Source organism: Rhinoraja longicauda, chromosome 17 (assembly GCF_053455715.1).
Source record: "Rhinoraja longicauda isolate Sanriku21f chromosome 17, sRhiLon1.1, whole genome shotgun sequence".
Classification (NCBI taxonomy): Eukaryota; Metazoa; Chordata; class Chondrichthyes; order Rajiformes; family Arhynchobatidae; genus Rhinoraja; species Rhinoraja longicauda.
Window position 1 is genome coordinate 13,768,099 of NC_135969.1, and position 23,737 is coordinate 13,791,835.

At 45.9% G+C, this 23,737-nt stretch overlaps 1 protein-coding gene across 4 annotated transcripts in view; it reads right to left on the bottom strand.

Annotated features, from left to right (window-relative positions):
• Positions 1-3,525: 3,525 nt before the first annotated feature.
• The window catches only part of sema3fb (sema domain, immunoglobulin domain (Ig), short basic domain, secreted, (semaphorin) 3Fb), a 224,139-nt gene continuing 203,927 nt past the window's right edge, over positions 3,526-23,737 (bottom strand). For all 4 annotated transcript variants that reach the window (XM_078414170.1, XM_078414167.1, XM_078414168.1 and 1 more), the window contains exons 12-18: positions 21,431-21,653; positions 20,195-20,283; positions 18,498-18,539; positions 15,386-15,543; positions 11,788-11,855; positions 10,126-10,259; positions 3,526-6,785 (exon numbers count right to left, since the gene is read on the bottom strand). In XM_078414170.1, the coding sequence (XP_078270296.1) occupies positions 6,342-6,785; positions 10,126-10,259; positions 11,788-11,855; positions 15,386-15,543; positions 18,498-18,539; positions 20,195-20,283; positions 21,431-21,653 (1,158 nt within the window). In that variant the 3' untranslated portion in view covers positions 3,526-6,341. The remainder of the gene's footprint in view (positions 6,786-10,125; positions 10,260-11,787; positions 11,856-15,385; positions 15,544-18,497; positions 18,540-20,194; positions 20,284-21,430; positions 21,654-23,737) is intronic.

Below are 23,737 nucleotides of genomic sequence, written 5' to 3' on the forward strand. Positions count from 1 at the left end.
TTTGGAATGTGGGAGGAAACCGGAGCATCCGAGGAAAACCCACGTGGTCACATGGAGAACGTACAAACTCCGTACAGACAGCACCCGTAGTTAAGACCGAGCCCGGGTCTCTGGTGCTGTCAGGCAGCAACTCTACCGCTACGCTCTCATGAGGAGGAGCCAGCGCTGCCGTCGCAGCTGCGGCTTGCCTGCAGTCCGTCTGTCTTTTGTGTTTTTTGTTGTTTTTGTCTGAATTGTAGTTTTAATATGGTGTAGGGTTTGTATGTTATGTTTTGGGGGGGGGGGGGGAACTGTAAAATTCTCTCTCCCGAACGGAGACGCGACCTTTGTTTCTGTGTCGTGTCTCTGTTCCCGTTGCGGCCTACCACCGGCCATGCACCTGGGACCACCTGGGGCTCTGGTTTGCAGAGCCCGCGGCCCGGACTCACCACCTGCGGCGCTGGCTGCCTGCGGATGCTGCGGGAGCGGCTGCGACTCGTCTCCGGAGGCTCCGGCGCGGGCCGCGTGGACGTCGGAAGCCCGCAGGCCCCTGGGTGGGGGCCGACATCGGGAGCACCGGCAGCGGCAGAGGCAGCGTGTTCGCCCGTCCCAAATCGCGGGGCTTGGGTCGGCACCCTTTCACCGTCCGGCACGGCCTGGAATAGGTCGCGGGTTTTTCACCGCCCAGCGGGGGCTTCAATGTCGGGAGCCCCGACCGCCCCGACGTGGCAACTCCAACAGCCTGACCGCGGGAGAAGACGGCAGGGGAAGAGAAAAGACATTCTGGCCTTCCATCACAGTGAGGAGGGGACTGGAGGAGACTCACTGTGATGGATGTTTCTTTTTGTTTGGTGTTAGTTTGTGATTGTATGTGTTATTGCATTTTTATTGATTATTCTTATTGGTCTTATTGTTCAACTGCGGGTAATGTTTCATTTCACTACACATTTATGTGTATGTGACAAATAAACGACTATTGACTATTGACTATTGACGCCACCATGCCACACTTTGTCCTTTGATTAATCCTTCGGTTAATGAAGATCTCAGATTTAAAATGTTACATCTTATTCAACACCAGAGAATTCCAAATGTCGACTGCCCTCTGAGTTCACTCATGAAAATGGTGGCTCTAATTTTAAACCATGCCCCCTTGCTGTAGATTCCTGAAGCACCTTCTGGAGTTATCCACCTGGGCAATAAATAAACTGTTGGAGGAACTCAGTGGATCAAGCAGCATCCTTGCAGGGAAATGGACAGACGTTTCAGTTCAGGACCCTTCTTTAGTCTGAAGCCTATTCTCGATCCTTAAATGAAGATTTACTCATCTCAGTTTCAAAATTTACATCTCATCCGGCATCAGCGAATTCTATTTTGGAATAGAAAACTGCCTGACCAGCTATGTTCCTCCAGCGGTTTGCTTTTTGCTCAAGTCAAGAGTGTTTTATTGTCGTACTTGACCAAGTGTACCCGTTGGGCCCAAACCTCTCCTGCATTGATGCAGCACCCTCTCGTCCCCCTGCCCCTTCCCCCCCTTTTCCCCTACACCCCCTCCCTCCTCCCCTCCCTCTACCCCCTCCCCCTCCCCCTCCTTATCCTCCCTCCCTTCACTCCCTCCCTCGACCCCCCCCTCCCCCCCACTCCCTCTTCAACCCCCTTATCCTCCATCCTCCCCCCCCCCCACCTCTACCTTCCTCCCTCCCTAGGAGATTAATTTAAACTTTAAAACGTGAATAACTTTAAAAATATTGCACCGATTTCAATAAAACTACTTGCATTACCATTAAAGAGATGACGGTGAGTAAAGTGGGCCTAAAATTGTCACGCTATCGTGTACCGTTTTGGCTGTAGTTTGATCAGAAACAATCGAGAATTTTAGTATATAGATGTCCCGAAAGAGAACAATGAAATTCTTACTTGCAGCAGCACAACAGATATGTGAACATAGTAGTCTGTAAACACCATTGTAAACAACAAAAAGATGTTCTGTATATTAAAAAAAAAACCACATCAATAATAGTGCAAAGAATAATTAAAATATCCCCCCAGTCTATGCAGTTCAGAGCTTAGTGGGAGGTTATAGTGTTTAGTAGCCTGATGATTCTTAGGAAGAAGTTGCTCCAGAACCTGGATGTTACAGTTTTCTTGTTCCTATACCTTCTTGCCGATAACAGGAGTGAAATGAGAGTGTGGCCAGGGTTCCTGATCATGCTGGCTGCCTTTTAAAAAAAATTAAATTTTAATTAAAATTTTAATTTTAATTTAGAGATACCGTGTGGAAGCAGGCCCTTTGGCCCACCGAGTTCACACAGAACATTTCACGCACACACTAGTTCAATCCTAGACGATTTACAGAAGACAATTAAGCTACAAACCTGCACGTCTTTGTAATGTGGGAGGGAACCAGACCACCCAGAGAAAACCCACACAGTCACAGGGAGAGCGTACAAACTCCATACAGACAGCACCCTTAGTCAGGATTGAACCCAGGTCTCTGGCCCTGTAAGGCCGTAACTCTATCGATGTGCCACTGATTCACCCAGGGTTTTGAGGCAGCAACTAATCAAGGTATTCCAGCATCAGTAGTGTAGGAAGGAACTGCAGATGCTGGGTTACACCAACGATTAACACCAAATGCTGGAGTAACTCAGCGGTTCAGGCAACATCTCGAGCGAAAAGGAAGAGGTGATGTCTCGGGTCGAGACCCTTCTTCAGACTGAAGACGGTCTCGACGCAGAAACATCACCTATTCCTTTTCTCCAGTGATGCTGCCTGACCCGCTGAGTTACTCCAGCATTTTGTGCCTGACCCGCTGAGTTACTCCAGCATTTGATTTTAGATTTAGAGATACAGTGAAGAAACAGGCCCTTCGGCCCACCGGGTCTGCGCCGCCCAGCGATCCCCGCACACACTAACACTATCCTACACCCACTAGGGACAATTTTAAAAAAAACATTTGCCCAGCCAATTAACCTACTTACCTGTACATCTTTGTGGTGTGGGAGGAAACCGAAGATCTCGGAGAAAACCCACGCAGGTCACGGGGGGAACGTACAAACTCCATACAGACGGCGCCCGTAGTCAGGATCAAACCTGAGTCTCCGGCGCTGCATTCGCTGTAAGGCAGCAACTCTACCGCTGCGCCACCGTGCCGCTGAGTTACTCCAGCATTTTGTGCCTGACCCGTTGAGTTACTCCAGCATTTGGTGTTTGACCCGCTGAGATACTCCAGCATTTGGTGTTTGACCCGCTGAGTTACTCCAGCATTTTGTGCCTGACCCGCTGAGTTACTCCAGCATTTGGTGTTTGACCCGCTGAGTTACTCCAGCATTTGGTGTTTGACCCGCTGAGTTACTCCAGCATTTTGTGCCTGACCCGCTGAGTTACTCCAGCATTTGGTGTCAATCTCCAGCATCTGTAGTCTCTTGTGTGTGTTTCCCTCAATATTTGTCCCTTAGTTTCTCTTGTTACCTTGAAAGCGCTTAAAATCTATATAGGTTGAAATCAGTCACAGCAATAAAAATAATAATGACTGGAATCTGCAAGTGCGATTTACATTAAAGAGATGAGCCAGTTTTTATTTGGTTTGCTGTTATCCACAGGAACTCTGTGTTATTTCACTCCACTGTCATTTGCACCAAACATGAATAACAAATACACTCAAGAATCTTTCTTTTCTTAGATTTACAAGTATTTACATGTAACAGAATATATGTTCACTGACATTTGAGCCAAGTTTAATAAAGTTATTAAAAATAAACTTGCTTCCTTTAAAAAACAAATATTAGAAGCTGGGTTAAGTGACATCACAGAATATATTATATACCATTACTGGAGAAATGCACCAAGGGCAGGAATTGTTGATGGGCATTTTGCCAGCACACAATTTAGGTTTTTCTAATATTCTTTTAATAAAAGTAACAGCACCAACAACAAAAAGTTTCATTAAAAAAAAACCATGACCAACTTTAACAAATTATACAACCTTTTCTTCCAAAGCTATTTAATTTATGACAGTAAAAGTAAAATCAATGAGAAGTCCGAGTGTAGACTATCGTTTACTATTAATGCATTCTAATATAAAATACAATGCAAGTTTAAAAAAATCTACAGATGAGACTGAATAATTGTTAAAGAAGCTTCCTATTCACCTGAATTGAGGCATGATAACTTAATGCAAGAGAGTCTGTACATTTGCCACTGATACCATACTTCTGCTTGAAAATTCTCAGTCCACTATCTTTCATGTGTTGCCTTCCATAATACTGCCGGGATGCGGGAGGAGGTTTAAATAGAGCATGAAATGCCTGCACGAACAGCGAGATACAAAGCCTTATTCTTGCGCTGTGCAATGTCTGTGATCCCCTGCAATTTAGCCGAGGAACAATGAACAGCGTTCACCTTCTCAATGTGATGTTTCCGAACAGGAACTGTGCCTGTTCTCCACTGCGTTAGCAGATAGAGGGAAATATTGTGTGATATCACAGGCACTCACCGACTTACCGAACCTGTGGTCCCTGCATCTGTGCTCCCCCGTGGTCTCCACGTCGGAGCTCCCCCGTGGTCCCTGTTTTGGCGCTCCCCCGTGGTCTCTGTGTCGGAGCCACCCTGTGGTCTCCACGTCGGAGCTACCCTATGGTCTCCACATCGGAGCTCCCATGTTGTCTCTAGGTCGAGCTCCCTTGTGGTCTTCCACTGGTACTACACCGTGAATAGTAAATGTACGTGTGCGCCTCAGCACCTCCATTTCCCACTTACCTAACATCTAACTTATGGAAGGGTCTGCTGGATATAACCCGGTGTGTATGTTGGGGAGCATCTGCGTATCCATTCTATTTTGGAGGATTTCCGTTCATGGCTCCTTGTCTCCCATTTCTTTTAAGCCTCTGAATCGAAACGTCATGTTATTGTCGAGATATTGGCCAAGGTCTAACCACTTTTGCCCCCTTCCCACACCCCACATCCCCCACCTTCCCCAGCACTGACCTCTGCTGGAACATTGGAGGGTCTCTGCAACTTCGGAGGTTGAGGGAAGACTTGACAGAACTATCTAAAATTATGCGAGGCGTAGATAGGGTAGACAGTCAGAACCTTTTCCCCCATGGTGGGAATGTCTAGCGCTAGAGGGTACAGCTACAAGGTGAGAGGGGGAAAGCTTAATGGCAATGTGAGGGGCAGGTTTGTTTTACACAGAGAGCAGTGGGTGCCTGGAACGCATTGCCAAGGGTGGAGGTGGAGGCAGATGATAGTGGTGTTTAAGAAGCTTTTCGATAGGCACATGGAAGTGCAGGGAATAGAGAGATATTGGTCATGTACAGGCAGATTAGATCATTTTAACAGCATCATGTTCGGCACAAACAATGTGGGCCGAAGGGCCCATTTCCTTGCTGGACTGTTCTATGTTCTGTGTAACTCTGATGGGATTGCTGATGGGATTGCTGCAAAGAAGTTTAAATTCTTGGAAACTCCGGAGTTCGGTCCCATGTGGCGCAGGGATGCAGGAATGATGGGTGGGCAATGGGGACAGTGGATGCTGAGGTCTTGGATTGGATTTCCCATGAATTGATGGAAAAGTCCCATCTAATGTACCAACACAGCCGTAACGGGTCAGTCTAGATGCTTGGCTGTTTAGGTCAGGAACTGTAATGACTGAATTTATTTTTGATGCCCCTTCTAGCAAAGGGAGCTGGTGAACTATTGAGAGTTTAGGCTTTTGGAAGAGAAAGTGGGTGAAATATCCATGACAATGGCCCAAGCTGAGACAAACAGATGCTCAGGAGTCAAGAGTGCATTCCTTACTAGTAGAGTATCTATCCATCCTCTCCATTTTATACAATGAACTTATTTGACCCTTAGAGCTCTGGGCCCCTGCTTTTTTTCCAGCCAATGCCGGATGAAGCAATAATCAACAGAAGAAGACACAAAGAGCTGGGGTAACTTAGTGGCTCAGGCAGCATCCTGGATCGTTGACATTTTGGGTCAGGGCCCTTCTTCAGGCTGGGTCCCACCTCGAAAAGCCACCTATCCATGTTCTCCAGAGATGCTGCCAGACCCCGCTGAGTTTCTCCAGCACCTTGTGTCTTCTTTTGTCAATCAGCATCTGTAGTCCCTTGTTCCTACAATAATCAACAGCCCTAGTTCATAGGGTACAACCAAAATACTTTACAATGCCTTAAAGTTATGGGACAATTCAGGAGAATACCGCTCCCATTGTGAGTACCTATATATCATACATAATGTCATGGGGACTGTGGTAAGTACAAGGAAGTTGAATTATCATACTATATACAGCCTACAATAAATACTGTCTGTTGTAAGAGTAGTTATACTTTATATTAAAGGAATTCTAATCTCTCAGAGCTTCATGTTTGCTGGAGAGGGGATGTGTGGTGATTTCTGCGGTTCCGGGGTTTTTTCTGTTCTCTGATGGGCTTCGCTTTGAGCTGCTTGTTGAGGTTTTCCTTCTGGATGTTGGTGGGCCGTTGCCAATAGTCCTCGCAGTACTGGTTGATGAGTCCCATTTCCGGCTGGCTCAGGAGCTGGAGCAAGTCCTTGTATCCGGGGTTGGGGCTCCTGGAGGCGGCGGGGCTGCCGACGTGTAGGTTGGCAACGCCCGGCGAGAGCCCGCCTTGCGAGAGCACGGCGTTGACCGTGTCGTTGTTCAGTACCCGGAGGTGCACGCGCGCCAGGACGTGCTTGAAGTTGTTCTCCGTGGACGTGCACTGATACGTTCCGCCATCCGCCATTTGCAGGGCTCGGAGGAGAAGACCTTGCTCCGTCCTTACGAGGCGCTCGTCTGCCTTGATCTAGACAACCGAGAGAGAGAGAGAGAGAAGGGGTGGCAGAGGAGAACAGTGTCAATGGGGCATTAATACAGCGTAGAAACAAAGAACTGCAGATGCTGGCTTACAAAATAAAAAGGCACAAAGTGCTGGAGTAACTCAGGCAGCATCTCTGGAGGATATTCTGAAGGCTCTTGACCCGAAACGTCACCTATTCCTTTTCACCAGAGATGCTGCCCGACCGGCTGAGTTACACCAGCGTTTTGTGTCTATCTCTGGAGGACATTGGGTAATGTAAATCAGTCTGACAAAGAGTCCCGACCCTTTACCTATCCATGTACTCCAGAGATGCTGCCTGACCTGTTTTGTTATTCCAGCACTTTGTGTCTTTCTCTGCTAATATCTCTTTGGGAATTTCCCAAGCTCGTGAAAGACATCATGTCGAGCAGTGATCCCAGTACACTAACACTGTCCTGCCACTAACACTAACAGTGATCCCAGTACACGAACACTGTCCTGTCACTAACACTAACAGTGATCCCAGTACACGAACACTGTCCTGTCACTAACACTAACAGTGATCCCAGTACACAAACATTGTCTACACACTAGAGCCATTTACAATTTTACCAAAGCCAATTATCCTACAAATCTGTCCGTCTTTGGAGTGTGGGAGGAAACCAGAGCACCCAGAGAAAACCCAGGGAGAACGTACAAACTCCGTGCAGACAGCACTCGTAGTCAGGACTGAACTCGGATCTCTGGCGCTGTTCTACCGTTGCGCCACCGTGCCGCACAGATGCTGCCTGATCCGCTGAGTTACTCCAGCACTTTGAGTATTAGTTATTGTTGAAATGAACCCTGGATTTACTTTAGTGTGTCATCTCTACTTTGATACGCCATGGCTCAACCCATCAAGCCTGTTCCAATTTCCCGCTTCTGGACGGATGCAGACCCACAGATCTGTTCCATGGTCCCATCCATGGGATGATGGCTATAGATCCAGCAACTACCTCACTATCATGCCCAGACAACAGCAGAAAGACAAGTGTGCTTCACTCTTCCTGAACACAGGAGGCTGATGTACAGGCTTCACAGTAACAAGCTCTGACTTCCACGTTTCAGGCCACATTTCTCACAGCAGCTGGTAACAGCCTGATCTAGTAACAGCCTGATCGCAAATCCCAGGTGTATAACGGCATGTTGGTCCTCTGAGGTGAGTCTGCGCTGAAATGGGGAGCTTACTTTTTTATTATGAGTCTAGGCAGGAGTGCAGTGCTACTTATCGAATAATAATGTACGGATTTGCTAACGTGTGAAATACTATTCATTGGGAACCCTTGGGGTCAAGAGCTGTTGGTCCATAAATTAGCCACTCCAAACCTAGTTCCCATGCAGAAAGCACCATGCTGTGCTCTCGGTCCCTTTTAGATAGCATCAGTATAATTAGAGTGCTCTTTCAAGCGGCTCACAAATGTTATTATGCTCCTTCAGAAGAGTTAACTGCCATTATCATGCCTCTTGAAACCCATCATTGTGCCTTTTGAGATAGTCTGACTTCCAATTATAGAATGTCTTTAGATAGGGCTTGCTGAAAGTGTCCGAACTTCATCTAAAGTGCTTTCTCAGCTTCAGATTGCAGGCTCGGGTTATTGCTTACTTGCATGTTTTTGCATTTTTCTGCTGCGTTCATCCTTGGATGGGAAATTGCACTTTTTAACTCATGCTTTTCCAATGGTTCCACCGACCACTATCACAGCTCACTAGCTTCCCGTGTAGATGTTACAGAGAGTGGCTGATATCCTGAATACTCTGTCAGGGGAGTTGACGGAATCATAAACAATGTCTATATTTAAGGGGCAGTTAGACAGATACTAAAATTGGTAAGGCATAGAAGGAGATGGTTCTAATGCAAGTCAATGGGATTAGTTGGCTGATTAAAACAAAATCAGCATGAACATAGTGGGCCAAAGGGCCCATTTCTGTGTGCACAACTTGATGACACCTATGCGAAAATATAGCAGAAATAAGGAACTGCAGTTGCTGGCTTACAAAAAAGAACACAAAGTCCTGGAGTAATTCAACAGGTCAGGCAGCATACCTGGAGAGCATGGATAGGTGACATTTAATCATATCATATCATATATATACAGCCGGAAACAGGCCTTTTCGGCCCTCCAAGTCCGTGCCGCCCAGTGATCCCCGTACATTAACACTATCCTACACCCACTAGGGACAATTTTTACATTTACCCAGCCAATTAACCTACATACCTGTACGTCTTTGTCGGGACCCTTCTTAGAGTCATAGAGACATAGAGTCATACAATGTGGAAACAGGACTTTCGGTCCGATATGCCCACACTGACCAACATGCCCCATCTACTGGTCCCATCTGTCTGTGTTTGGCCCATATCCCTCTAAACCTTTCCTATCCATGTACCTGTCTAAATGTTTCTTAAGTGTTGTGATTGTACCTGCCTCAACTACCTCCTCTGGTAGCTCGTTCCATATGCCTACCACACCTTTGGGTAAAAAAGTTACCCCTCAAGTTCCTATTAAATCTTTTCGGCCTCACTTTAAACCTATGTCCTCTGGTTCTCGATTCCCCAACTTCTTGAGCTATCAGGATCTGCACGCAACGGTGGAGGTTTGCTGTGAATGAGTTAAGTTTTGCACAATGAACACTGCGAATACCCTTCCCATTTAGAAAAAGATCCTTCCTGCTCGGGTCGTGCATGGCCCTGTTCCTGACTTCGGCTTTGGGTGAAAGAGAATGATAAGCACTGCCCTTTCCATGGGAAAGGAAGTGCCGCACCCCCAGTGCCGTGTGACTCACTTCCCACCAGCTGAGGATCAGCGGCTTATGGGGACACAAGTGGACCGCTGGTCTTGGGAAGTTCTCACGTCAGTGCAGGAGACCTACGTCAGCAGGGGAGGTTCCCCCCTGGTGGCATGGACAATGATTTGAGATGGTGGTTCCTGTTCTGTGGAGCGTGTCAGGCAGTATCTCTGGAGAACGTCGATAGGGTTGGGTTTCGATGTTGATAAGCATGTGGAGTGACGAATGCTTTGACAGGACAATGCAGGAAAAAAGTTGAAGCCAAGCATTGATCGGTTGGGCCGAATGGTCTATGTGAAATTGTATGCATTTTATCATCATGGTGCACACGTTAGTGATGACTTCCTTCCCCCCCCCCCCCCCCCCCCCACCTACTGAACAAACACAAGCTCAGAAGGCCTTGCAGGAATATAAATTATTTTTTATTGCCCATGAAATTGTTGAAAGGTCATAGCGTCGACCCTGGTGATTGAACTCTCCGAAAGGGTGGGTCAGATATTATCCACGCCGGCTGTAGATTTACCTCTTTCTTCCGGTCACTGCCATGTCGCTGGAGCACCCACTTGATGCTGGCCTGGGGTGATCTGGGCTGGCACTCCAGGAAGGTGCTGCTGCCTTCCACACCATACTGCTCTGTCTCCACCGTTTTCCTGTTAGCTGTCAACGTATCGACAGTGCGTTAGGACTCAACGTGATACCACCTTCCCATTAGAATACACAAGGATACTCTACATTTGTACAAACACAAACCATTTTGCAGAAAAGGACATAAAGTGCTGGAGTGACTCAGTGGGTCGGGCCGCATCTCTGGAGAAAAAGGAATGGGTGACGTTTCGTGTCAGGTCCCTTCGTCAGACCAAAAGTAGAGGGGAGGGAACTTGAGGCAAGGAAAGGGCGGAACAAAGCGGGGCCGGCAGCAGATGACCAAGGAAGGGTGGGGCCCACAATGGTCCATTGTTGGCTGGGAAAGAGGCGATAAAGAAGGGATACAAGGATGCGAACAGTGGAACTGGTAGGATGACTAGGGTGGGGGGTGGGGTTTTGTTGTAGCCTGACTCTACTTCTTACCAGAAGCTATCTCACCACAGACTCGATATCCAACATTTTGGTTTTGAATTCAGTTTTTCTTTATTTTTTACCACACTCTTTGCATGGGACTGGTGGAAGCCGTGTGGAACTTCATCTACAATGGGCTCTCAATTACAAAAGCACCCACCAATCGTTACTGTGGGATCATCTGCCGATTTAAATTCTCTCTTACCGATGGGAATTTGGGGGCAATTTGTAGATTCTTTGTAATTCCAACAATAATCAGCTAAATTTGCACAGATCAGAGCTAGGAGCTCAGAGATTAGAGAGGGCAAGCAGAATTTTTTTTTTCTCGGGATGGAAAAATGAAAAACGAGTGGGCGTAGATTTAAGATGCGAGGGGCTGAGTTTAAAGGGGCATGTTTTTTTACACAGAGGGTGGTGAGTTTCTGGAACGAGCTGCTGGGGTGGGGTGTTGAGGCAGTTACACTAGTGGCATTAAAAAAAAACCTTTGGATAGGCTCGGAGGTTGAAACATGTACGTTAGGGGCATTAAAAAAACAACTTTTGGATAGACATATGGATATGCAGTGAATGGAGGAATATGCGTCATGGTCAGGTGGATAAATGATGGTCTTGGTATCATGTTCAGCACAGATGTTGTGGGCTGAAGGGCCTGATCTTGTGCTGTGCTGTTCTATGTTTTATGTTCCAAATGCAAAATCACACATCTTAATGTAAGAAAATAACTGCAGATGCTGGTACAAATCGAAGGTATTTATTCACAAAATGTTGGAGTAACTCAGCAGGTCAGGCAGCATCTCAGGAGAGAAGGAATGGGCAATGTTTTGGGTCGAGACCCTTCTTCAGACCCGAAATGTCGCCCATTCCTTCTCTCCTGAGATGCTGCCTTACCTGCTGAGTTACTCCAGCATTTTGTGAATAAGTCACACATCTTAAAATATTTTAACGTGCTCAAATCCCACCGTACTTTACATTTAAGACATTTAAAGATATTGTGCGACCGGTAGTTGTTATTTTTATACCTCATGGTGTTCATCCCTCTAACACACCCTTGCCTATCACTATAATGCCCATCACACAGAGCTAAGGTGATGTCCACCTCCCAGGGACTAGGAAAGTTCTCATCACTCACCGTTGGAGTTGTAGCCTCGGCATTGCCGGATCGGGTTGCCGTGCCGCACGTCTTGCCTCCGGCTTCGCCTGTCAAAACAAACGAGAAGTGGAAATAGTCATCATTGTCCATGGTGTACTAAGAGTCAGCATCAAAACATCGCAGATTGGTCATCCATCCACCAGACAATAAATCAGCGTGCCCAATTTCCCTTTCCTCACATTTTATATTTCATTGATCGATTAGTTGAAAGGAACAGCATGGAAACAGGTCCTTCGGCCCACCGAGTCCACGCTGATCACCAATCACTCATTCGTACGAGTTCAGTTAACCCATTTTCCCATCCACTCCCTGTGCTCGAGGGGCAATTTACAGAGGCCAATTAAACTACAAACCCGAACGTCTTTGGGATGTGGGAGGAAACCTCAACACCTGGAGGAAACCCATGCGGTCAGAGGGAGAACGTGCAAACTCCACACAGACAGCACCCGAGGTCAGGTTTACAAACTGCACAGCCTGTCAACCAGCCTGGCTGCCGACACGCACAATGCCAGAGTTTCACATGGGGCTGTTTGTTTGAAGATTGTTATTTTCTGTTGGTAGAAATGCATTTATGTTGTTGTCCTATTGATGGGCTATCATTGATCATACAGTGCAGAAATCAGCCATTTGGCCCAACATGGCTGTTCTGGCTCTCCAATTCATTCTAGCCCTTGCACTCTTACATCAAAAGTCTATCCTCGTTATGCATTCATCCAACGTATTTTGAAGGTTACCACTCCAGTCTTCAAGGTGGCACAATAGTTCCCAAAAATCTTCAACATAAAATAATCAACTATAGCTTCCTTTGTTTCTTTTTCCGATCATCTTAAATTGTCCTCTGTTTACCTCTTACCCCAAACTCCCATCTCCACCAGTGGGAAATGTCTCCTTTTACATAATCCATCAAAAGCCCTTCATCAACGTGTTTCAGTTCGACTGACAAGTTAAATTATGCATTGCATCTCACAGCTGGCTGTGACATATCCAATTGGGAAAGAATTTTAATAAGTCACTTTGTAGTTGAATACAAAGCCTGCCAATGACGTTTGTCCCTGTAGTGTCAAACACATTTTAATCCAATTTACTTTTCCATCCAGTGCGATAAATATAAATTGATTTATTAGTTGGGATGATATTATAGAGGTGTATAAGACCATGAGGGGAATAGATAAGGTAAAACCACAGTCTTTTGCCCAGAGTAAAGGGAATCAAGAACCAGGGGACATAGGTTTAAGGTGAGAGGGGAAAGATTCAATTGGAACGCGAGGGGTAACTTTATCATGCAGAGGGTGATGGTATATAGGACAAGCTGCTAGAGGAGGTAGTTGTCACTGGCGGTGGAGGAGGCCAAGTCATTGGGGATGTTTAAAGCTGAGATTGATAGTTTTCTGATTAATAAGGGCATCAAAGGTGAATATAGGAGAATATGGTTGAGAGCAAAATATAGATCAGCCATAATCCAATGGCAGAGCAGACTCGATGGGCTGAATGGCCTAATTCTGCTCACACGTTTTATGGTCTTAGGGTTTTAGTTGAGGTAGGTAAAATAACAACATTTCATAATTAATTTGGACAGGTAGTTTAGGTTAGTTTAGAGATACAGTGCGGAAACAGGCCCATCGAGTCCACACCGACCAGTGATCCCCGCACATTAACACTATCCTACATGCACTTACACTTATACCAAGCCAATTAACCTACAAACCTGTACTTCTTTGGAGTCTGGGAGGAAACCGAAGATCATGGAGAAAACACACGTGGTCACGGGGAGAACATGCAAACTCCGTACAGACAGCACCCATAGTTGCGATCGAACCCGGGTCTCAGGCACTGCAAGCGCTGTAAGACAGCAACTCTACCACTGCGCCACCATGCCGCCCATACATGGTACATGGATAGGAAAGCTTAAAGGAATATGGGCTAAATGCAGGCAGGTGGGACTAGGGGCACTTTGGTCGGCAAGGGAAAGTTGGGACAAAGGGCCTGTTTCTGTGCTGTATGACTCTGACTAGTAGCTGTAACGTGGACTTGGGTTATTGTTGTCTTATCCATGATCTATTTGTCCGTAATAAGAAAGTGTGAGACAAAAGGGAACGGCGTGGCAGTTGGACATGGGGCCCAATGGTAGTGTTGTTGCCTCACAGCGCCAGAAACCCGGGTTCGATCCTGACTTTGGGTGCTGTCTGTGTGGAGTTTGCATTTTCTTCCTGTGACCGCGTGGATTTCCTCCCACAGTCCAAAGATGTATAGGTTTGTAGGTTAATTGGTTTTGGTAAAAATTATAAATTGTCCCTATGTTAGAAGGATCTGTTTCCACGCTGTATCTCCAAAGTCTAAAAGAGAACAACTTATTGCAGGTTTTGGGAGTCAAGATGTATTTTGCCCCATCTCTGCATTTGTCAGAATTTACTACTCTCCTGTGGGAAAACTCTGCACAAAACTGACCCTCTTTTGAGCATTGAGTTTCAAGATGAAACCACTCATGAAAAGTGACACCGATCAACTGCTTATCAATGATGTGCCTGGAGTGTGCCGAACACAAAATGCCTGCTCATTAAGAGCTGTGAAGTTCCCAAACCAAATTCACGTGAGACATTTCAATTTGACAGATGCTATTGGAAAACTTGCTCTGGACCTGACTCAAACTGAGGCAACATTTGGGGATGGACGCAGAATAAGATGAATCACATAATTATTTTCTAAAAAAAACCAAACAACTTAAAACACAAGACCACGGAAAGGGATTAAATGTGTTTAAATAACTTTGATTAATTAAAAAATCTTACAAATTACATGAAACATTCCTCTTTTTTGACAGGGCCATTCCTCACCATTACTGTCACTGAACTTGTGCCTGTCACAGGTTCAGTTGGAAGATTTTCTAGCTTAACTTGGCAGGAGTTGCAAGAGGTTGGGGGCAGCACAATGGCACAGTTCATGGAGCTGCTGCCTGACAGGGCCAGAGGCACGGGTTCGATCCCGACCTTGGGTGCTGTTTGAGTGGAATTTGCACATTCTCTCTCTCTGACCGTGTGAGTTTCCTCTGGCTGCTCTGAATTCCTCCTGCACCCCAAAGACTTGTAGGCTAATTGGTCTCTTTAAATTACTCCTAGTGTGTAGAGAGGGGATGTGAAAGTGGGATAACAGAACTAATGTGATCATCCCGGATGCCAAAATGGCGACTCTTGCATGTGGACTCACTGGCTGTTCTGTACATTCCACAAACCGGGCTTATGTATAGTTATAGTCTTCCTGATCTGTATGCAAACACTGTACGGTGCACGTGGTTGTTGATTAGTACGGTTGTCAGGGGTTATGGGGAGAAGGCAGCAGAATGGGGTTTAGAGGGGAAAATAGATCAGCCATGATCGAATGGCAGAGTAGACTTGATGGGCCGAATGGCCTTATTCTGCTCCAACAGCTTATGAACTTATGAACTAGATAATAAAGAAACCATTGACCATTTAGTGCAAAACATATAACATTGAAGTCCGATAAAGTCCGACCAAAGGTAGTTCAAAGGTCCCCAATGAGGTAGATGGGAGCACAACTGGTGACTAAGTCCATTGTCAGTTACCTCTTGGACGATGCCAAATATCTGGAACAAGCCTTGCCGTCCCAAGCACAGTACGGGTCTCTGGCAAGGCAGCAGTCAGCACAGGCCTCTCCATAAACATCACAGCGGTGAAGGGCAACCTGCGTAATGCCCAAGGCAGAGCCAACATACAACTGTTGCTGTAGAAGAATGAAAAACAAACAAATACTAAGACTATATCTGGGGCTGACCATTTCTGACCAAGAGTAGTCATGGAGTCATAGTCATAGAGTCATACAATGTGGAAACAGGCCCTTCAGCCCATCTTGGCCACATCTACCAACATGTCCCATCTGTACTAGTCCCACCTACTTGCCTGTTAGAGTGAATAAGAGCGTCACTTCATAAATCTCTTTTCCATGGTACATTAAATTATTCTCTTTAGACCATAAAGAACCCAGGCATAAATGCAACACATGGAAAACTAATCAGATGTGTAAAATGTGCTGCTTTTTCTTGCCGATGTTTGGCACCTATTTGATCGTACATCATGTTTGGACTGGGAGCTGGGATTCTGAGTCAGAAAATTGTGGGTTCAAGACCACTCTGGAGACTTAGAGTCATAGAGTCATACAACCTGGAAACAGGCCCTTCAGCCCAACTAGCCCACGCCATCTGACACATCCCATCCACACCAGTCCCACCTCTTTGTACCTGGCCCGTAGCCCTCAAAACCTGTCCTGTACATGTACCTGGCCTATTTGCTCCTAATCGTCAACTTAAATTGTCAAACTCTACACTGGTGTCCTCATGCATTCCAGGGATTAGATAAAAAAGTGGATTCTTAGTCAACCTGAGAATTCCTTAGCTTGGCACATTAGAAACACAGTCGTTCTGACAGTGCAGCTAGTCATATCTCAATATTACGTAGGAAACTAGGACTTTATATATTTTTTAACTTTACAAATTCAGCATGGCAACAGGCCCTTCAGCCCACTGAATCTGTGCCGACCAGCAATCACCCCGTAAATTAACCTATACACACTAGGGACAATTTTACAACTTACCAAAGCCAATTAACCTCAAACAATACAATACAATACAATATATCTTTATTGTCATTGTACAGGGGTACAACGAGATTGGGAATGCGACTTCCATACGATGCAATAAATTAATTAGCTAATCAGTATAGACAACCCAGTGAAGAAACAGTTTTAAAACAGAATAAAGTGCAAGTAGGTCTGTGCCAGTCCGCTGTGCGATGTGACCATCCGGCTCAGCAGGACCGGTTCATAGCAGCTATGGCCCTGGGGATGAAGCCGTTCCTGAGTCTGGAGGTGCGGGCGTAGAAGGCCTTCTGGCGTCTGCCCGATGGTAGAAGTTCGAACAAACTATTGCAGGGGTGTGAGGAGTCTTTGTGAATGCTGGTGGCTTTTCTGAGGCATCGTGTGTTGTAGATGTCCTCCAAGGCTGGTAGCTGTGTTCCGATAATCTGACTGCTATAGACTACCCGCTGAAGAGCTCTCCTCTCTGTCTCCGTGCAGCTGAGGTACCACACAGGGATGCCATGCGTTAGGATGCTCTCTATGATGCAGCGGTTGAAGGTCGTCAGCAGCTGTTGGGGCAGACCAGACTTTTTCAGTGTTCTCAGGTAGAAAAGTCTTTGCTGTGCCTTCTTGACCAGCGCAGCAGTGTTATTAGACCATGTGAGATCCTCCGAAATGTGAGTGCCCAGAAACTTGAAGCTGGACACTCTCTCCACACTGTCCCCATTGATAAAGATCGGAGCGTATTCCCCGTTGTGTGATCTACGGAAGTTGATGATCAGCTCCTTGGTCTTGGTGGTATTTAGGGACAGGTTGTTATCAGAGCACCAGTCCGCCAGGTTCTGCACCTCCGCTCTGTACTTTGTTTCATCACCGTTGGTGATCAGCCCGATCACCGTTGTGTCGTCTGCAAACTTGACAATGGTGTTGGTGTCGAATGCAGGAACACAGTCGCGTGTGAAGAGGGAGTAGAGCATGAAGCTCAAAACACAGCCCTGTGGTGTGCCGGTACTCAGGGTGTTAGTGGAGGACAGGTGCGGGCCCATTCTCACTGACTGCGGTCGCTCCATCAAGAAGTCCAGGATCCAGTCGCATAACGACGAGCTGAGGCCTAGCTGGTGGAGTTTGGTGATGAGCTTGGTGGGGATGACCGTGTTGAAGGCAGAGCTATAGTCAATGAATAGCATCCTCACGTATGTGCCCTGTCTCTCCAGGTGAGTCAGGACAGTGTGAAGAGCCAGAGAGATGGCATCCTCTGTGGATCTGTTTGCCCTGTATGCAAATTGATGCGAGTCCAGTGAGGCAAGGATGGAGAGGACCAGCCTTTCAAAGCACTTCATGGTTATAGGAGTTAGGGCAACCGGACAGTAGTCGTTCAGGTTTGTGATTTTTGTTTTTTTCGGCACCGGCACTATGGTAGCCGACTTCAGGCACTTGGGGACCGTCGCCAGAGATAACGACAGGTTAAAGATCCTGGTGAATACCTCAGCCAGCTGTTCAGCACAGTCCCTAAGTACCCTTCCTTGAACTCCATCCGGGCCTGCAGCCTTGCTTGGGTTGACCCTTCGCAGAGTGCACTGTACTTTTAGAGTGTACCTGTACATCTTTAGAGTGTGAGAGGAAACCAGGGCACCCGGAAAAAACCCACGCGGTTACAGAGAGAACGCACAAACATCATAGAGACAGCACCCATAGTCAGGATCGAACCCAGGTCTCTGGCGCTGTGAGGCAGCAACTCTATAGCTGCGCCATTGTGTTGCCCTACAGTAAGCCTGTAGTAACTTGGCATCACGTTCAGTATGCACACTGTGGGCCGAAGGGCCTGTTCCTATGCTGTACTGTTCCATGTTCCATGATTAAAGCCATTCAGATCCATCAGTTTCTAGCTGTTCAATAAAAACTGCTGCTTCAATACTTTTTCCGTTAACCCATTAATCCCTTGAATAAGATTTCAAATCGTCCAAGCTTTATTAAAGGAAGCTTTAAGCTTTTTCACCATTGAAAAAGTGGAACTAATTCTTTTAATTTGATTTTCTTCCATTAAACATAACCTGTACCACAAACTGTAGATTTAGGGATCAAACAAGTAACAGAGGGATCCTCACCCGTTTGGAAGAGATCTTCATTGTCTTCACTTGTGTCGGCATCTGTAAAATTCAATGCAGTAATTCATCAACACATATGGTAGATGCACGTCAAGTAAATTAAATCGTAACATCAATTGCAAGTTTTAACTCTTCCTGTGGCTGATACAGTTTGGAAGAGAAGCAACCTTGGTTGTTCTGGTTTTGGCTTTTTGCTCTCTCTTTCTATTAGGAGTTGTCTTAAGTGAGAATTGTTGTACGATGATTTAATTCAGTGTTACTTTATTGTCACATGCACTTAGGTACAGTGAAATGCTTTGTTTTGTAAACAACCCAGTAAAACCATACAGCACACCTCACCTAGGCAGTGAACAAGAGTCACCGACAAAGTTACAAAGAGTTCATTGACCAGTTTTATTTTCTACTCGCAAGGGCAAACCAGCGACAAAGTGTAGTTGGTGATCTTGTTCCTAAATCCCATCTCAATCGTCTCCTGCCATCTGACCATTGTAGAGATCTATGCTCCCCTAATTCTGATCTCTACACCATTACTGAATTTTATTGCTCCACCACTGATGACTATCTTTCACTTACAAAGGCCCCAAACTCCACGGCCCTTCAAACCTTCTCCAATTCTCCTTCCTCATTTAACCTGCATCTTTAATTTTACTTTTGCCCGTACCATATATGTTGCTCAGTTTCCGGCATATCATGAATAAAATGTAGAAGTATCTTTGAGAACAGAGTGCACCACATAGATTGATCTCAATACATTGCTGTAACAGGCACTACTGCCCAGTTGAAAGTTACTGCCTTCAATAAAGGATGTTCAGCCCTACCTCCAGAAACACAAACGTAACCATAGACACCAACAACAGTGAATCTTGTGAAATGCCTTGCAATATTTTGCTTCTTTAAAAATATTAATATTAGTGAAATTTGATTTGTTTTATAGTCATAGTCATACGGTGTGGAAACAGCCTAACAAGTCGACCAACATGTCCCATCTACACTAGTCCAACTTGCCTGCGTTTCGCCCATACCCCTCTAAATCTGTCCTATCCATGTACCTGTCTAATTGCTTCTTAAATGTTGCAAAAGTCCCAGCCTAAACTACCTCCTCCGGCAGCTCGTTCCATACACCATTTGTGTGAAAAATGTTTGATATTGCTGGCATTATCAACACTCTGAACATGAATACTATAGTGGCAAAGGGCTTGGGGTGAGAAGAGGACAGAGAATGTATGAGTACTTCATAACCAGAAAAAAAAATAATTAAAAAAAATTATATTAGCACTCGTGACATGAGAGTGATCCATATTGGAAAATTAATAGTTTTAAAACAAATCTTTAAAATTGGGGCGATTTGGTATTGTAAAATGACTGATGCTATTTGGAGAGGTGTGGTGTTGACGTATCTGGTTTAGAGTGAACAAGCTTTACACATTTTCATCAAATTCTTGCTAAATTCTCCCACTCACCTACACACTAAGGCAAATGACAGTGGCATTTAACCTGCCGACCTGCATGCTTTTGGGATATGGGAGGAAACCCATGCGGGAGAACATGCAAACTCCACACAGACAGCACCGGAGGTTGCGATTGAACCTGCGTTTCCACTGCCTGCACATCTGTGTCACCATAAATATACCTTGGTCGCTTGTAAAATGCAGCAACTTTACTGTTGTGTGTGTAATTCTGAAAAAATTGACAATGACCTTGAAAACCTCGACCTCTTCAAGAATAAGTTCTTCAGTTTCCATGTCATCCTTGGGCAACACGATGACTTTCTGCACCGTCCCCCGATCTGCATGGAAAAAGCAGGAAGAACATTGAGTGAATTGCAACGAAGGGTTTCACCTTCATCCTGCGAATGATTTGAGAGCATCATATCATATCATATCATATCATATCATATCATATCATATTATATCATATATATACAGCCGGAAACAGGCCTTTTCGGCCCTCCAAGTCCGTGTCGCCCAGCGATCCCCGTACACTAACACTATCCTACACCCACTAGGGACAATTTTTACATTTACTCAGCCAATTAACCTACATACCTGTACGTCTTTGGAGTGTGGGAGGAAACCGAAGATCTCGGAGAAAACCCACGCAGGTCACGGGGAGAACGTACAAACTCTTTACAGTGCAGCACCCGTAGTCAGGATCGAACCTGAGTCTCCGGCGCTGCATTCGCTATAAAGCAGCAACTCTACCGCTGCGCTACCGTACAGGTTGCAGTCAGACTACAGAACCCAGGGGCCATCATGGACATACAGTGAACTAGAAATCACAGGAGATTGTAAAATGCAGCAGAGAGTAGTTTTGATTTGATAAATCAGGTGGATCGCATTCAGCTGTCATTATGCAGAGCGTACGTGGGACTCCCAACTAAATGACACTATGGGAGCACCACTCCCCACGTAGATAGTGCTGGTTTATGAAGGAGGCTTCCCAACATCTCCGGGGAAATGAAGAGAAATTCTAATTGTTAGTCGGGTTCCTGCCCCAAGAATGAATGAAAGGAAATAGCAGTTTGTTTCTGAGTTCTGTGATTTACCTGTGTTGAAATCAGTCCACAGTCATTTGGAGGTAAATGTGGAATATATTTGTGATTGCTACTCAGGGTGATCTCCACTCGTTAAACTGATCTAATCTGTTAGCACATGATCCACATCCCTCTATTCCCTGCACTTCTATGTGCCTATTTAGAAGCCTCTTAAATGCCACAATCATATTTGCCTCCACCACCACCCCAGGCAATGCGTTCCAGCCCACCATTACTCTCTGTGTAAGAAACCTTCCCCTCTCACCTGATAGTTATGCCCTCTAAGTGCTGGACATTTCCACACAGGGAAAAATACGTTTTGAGAACTTCCTGCCACACCCACCACCCTCCCACTGTATTTGGGTAGGAAAGGGTTAATTGTCTACGCTGGATCCATTACCTGTGCCGAGGAAAAGCACCTCATATCGCCCATCTGCTGCATCCACCTGGTCCACTGTAATGGTGGTGAATTCATAGTCCACGTTGGTCCTGACCACCAGAGGTCGCTTGTGCACTGGATAGATGGCATTGTACATGATGGGGTGGTTCCTCATGAAGTTGATCACTTCGTCCGGATAATCTTTTGTAGATTTCATTGAAGGTGTAAAGGTGCCACCGGGACACTGCAAAACATTGTCAAGAAGAAAATCCCCTCAATTCAAATGTGCCAATGGTTCACGTTTGGACAGGTACATGGATAGGAAAGGTTTCGAGGGATTCGGGCCAGACACGAGCAAAAGGGACTAGCTTGGATGTTTCATGTTGTAATCAGTTTGAAGAAGGGTTCCAACCAGAAACGTCACCTATCCCTGTTCTCCAGAGATGCTAACTGAATCGTTGAGTTACTCCAGAACTTTGTGTCCTTTTGGATGGGACATCTTGGTCGGCATGGACAAGCTGGGCCGAAGGGCCTGTTTCCATGCTGTATGATTCTATGACATGTTGCCCATGCCAAGCTATGGGTATGGTGTGGCTATGGGTAAGCCGAAGAAGGGTCCTGACAAATAGAACACAGCCTATCCATGTTCTCCTGAGATGCTGCTGACCTGCTGAGTTACTCCAGCACTTTATTTCTTCCCCAGCTTTGGGTCACTGGGGAGAGCTCTCAGTGTCTGGTCAGAGAGGATTGTGAGATCAAGTCCTATTCCAGAAATCTTAGAACATGGTGTTCGTGGTGGCCATTTTGGGCCCAGGAAGATCCCAACATCAACAATAATGGCAGACGTGTAATCACCCTTGATCATGTCGGCCCTGGCATCAATGTTGGCAATGCCACTCTCTCCCACTGTCTGTTTACAAGTGGATGGGTATCATTAGTTATTGGAGAAGAATTAGGCCATTCATCCCATCAAGTCTACTCCGCCATTCAATCCATGGCTTCTCCATCTTTCCCCTCTCAACCCCATTCTCCTACCTTAACCCCTGACACCCATACTAATCACGAACCTATCAATCTCCACCTTAACAATATCCATTGACTTGGCCTTCACAACATTCTGTGGCAATGAATTCCACAGATTCATCACCCTCTGATTGAAGAAATTCCTCCTCATCTAATTTCTAAAGGTACATCCTTTTATTCTGCTGCTGTGCCCTCTGGTCTTAGACTCTCCCACTAGTGGAAACATACTCTTCACATCCACTCTATCCAGGCCGTTCACTGTTCGCTAAGTTTCAATGAGGTGTCCCGTCCCGTACCCCCCACCCCCCCATCCCCCCCTCCCCCGTCATCTGTCTTTCCCACGAATTTTCCGCGAGTATTCGGTCACATTTTTTTTTAGACGTTCTCTATTAACAAAAGAAGCAGCTCAGCTGTTCCCATGACTTCATTGGCAGGGAGGAGGCCCAGTTATTTTTGACCAGCTCCACTAACTGGCACCGACTGAAAGCCATTTGCTGCAGAGGATGACGCAAATAGCTGTCCCACCCCGTTGGTATCGGTGAAAAGTATTCTTAAAGGGGTCGCCTTTGAAGCTCGTGTTATCTGATTGCTGCTGTGATAATGGTGCAGCAGGTTATTGCAGGGTTTTCTCAGAAGGGTGTGGAGGATAAGCCCTTATCCTCTGAAAGAGGAAATGTAATGATTGCCAGTTGAAGCTGTGGTGCAGGGAGGCTGCTATTAACCTTCACAGGGTCTTCCTGTCAGAGGAATCTTTTTCCCTGTTACACCTACCAACTAATACTACCTAGAAGGAGATTAGACATCAATAAATGACCTCTGGTCACGTTCTCACAGATAAAGGAGTCAGTTTAATACAGATAAAGGACTCTTCCAAAGAACAAAGAGGGACCATTGCGAATTACATTGAACAATTGTAACTTTGTTGGTGCCCTAAGCATGGCCCACACTTTGTGTATGGTACGCAAAACAAAGAATGTCACTGTGGCATGTCACGTGATGAATCCAAGATGGCGCCCAACCCAGGCGACTATTTGCGCGCTAATCGCAGAAGCGGATCTACAATCACATATAACAATCGTTCCACACTCTTAAATACACTGTAAATGGCTCGACTGTAATCAATGTATTGTCTCTCCGCTGGCTGGATAGCACGTGACAAAAAACTTTTCAGCGTACCTCTGTACACGTGACAATAAACTAAACTGAACTGAATAAAGCATCAATCAATCGATCGATATTTCAGGGTCTGCAAACACTCTGACCATGAATCATCCAGTAGGGAGGAAGAGCAGGGCAACATGTTAC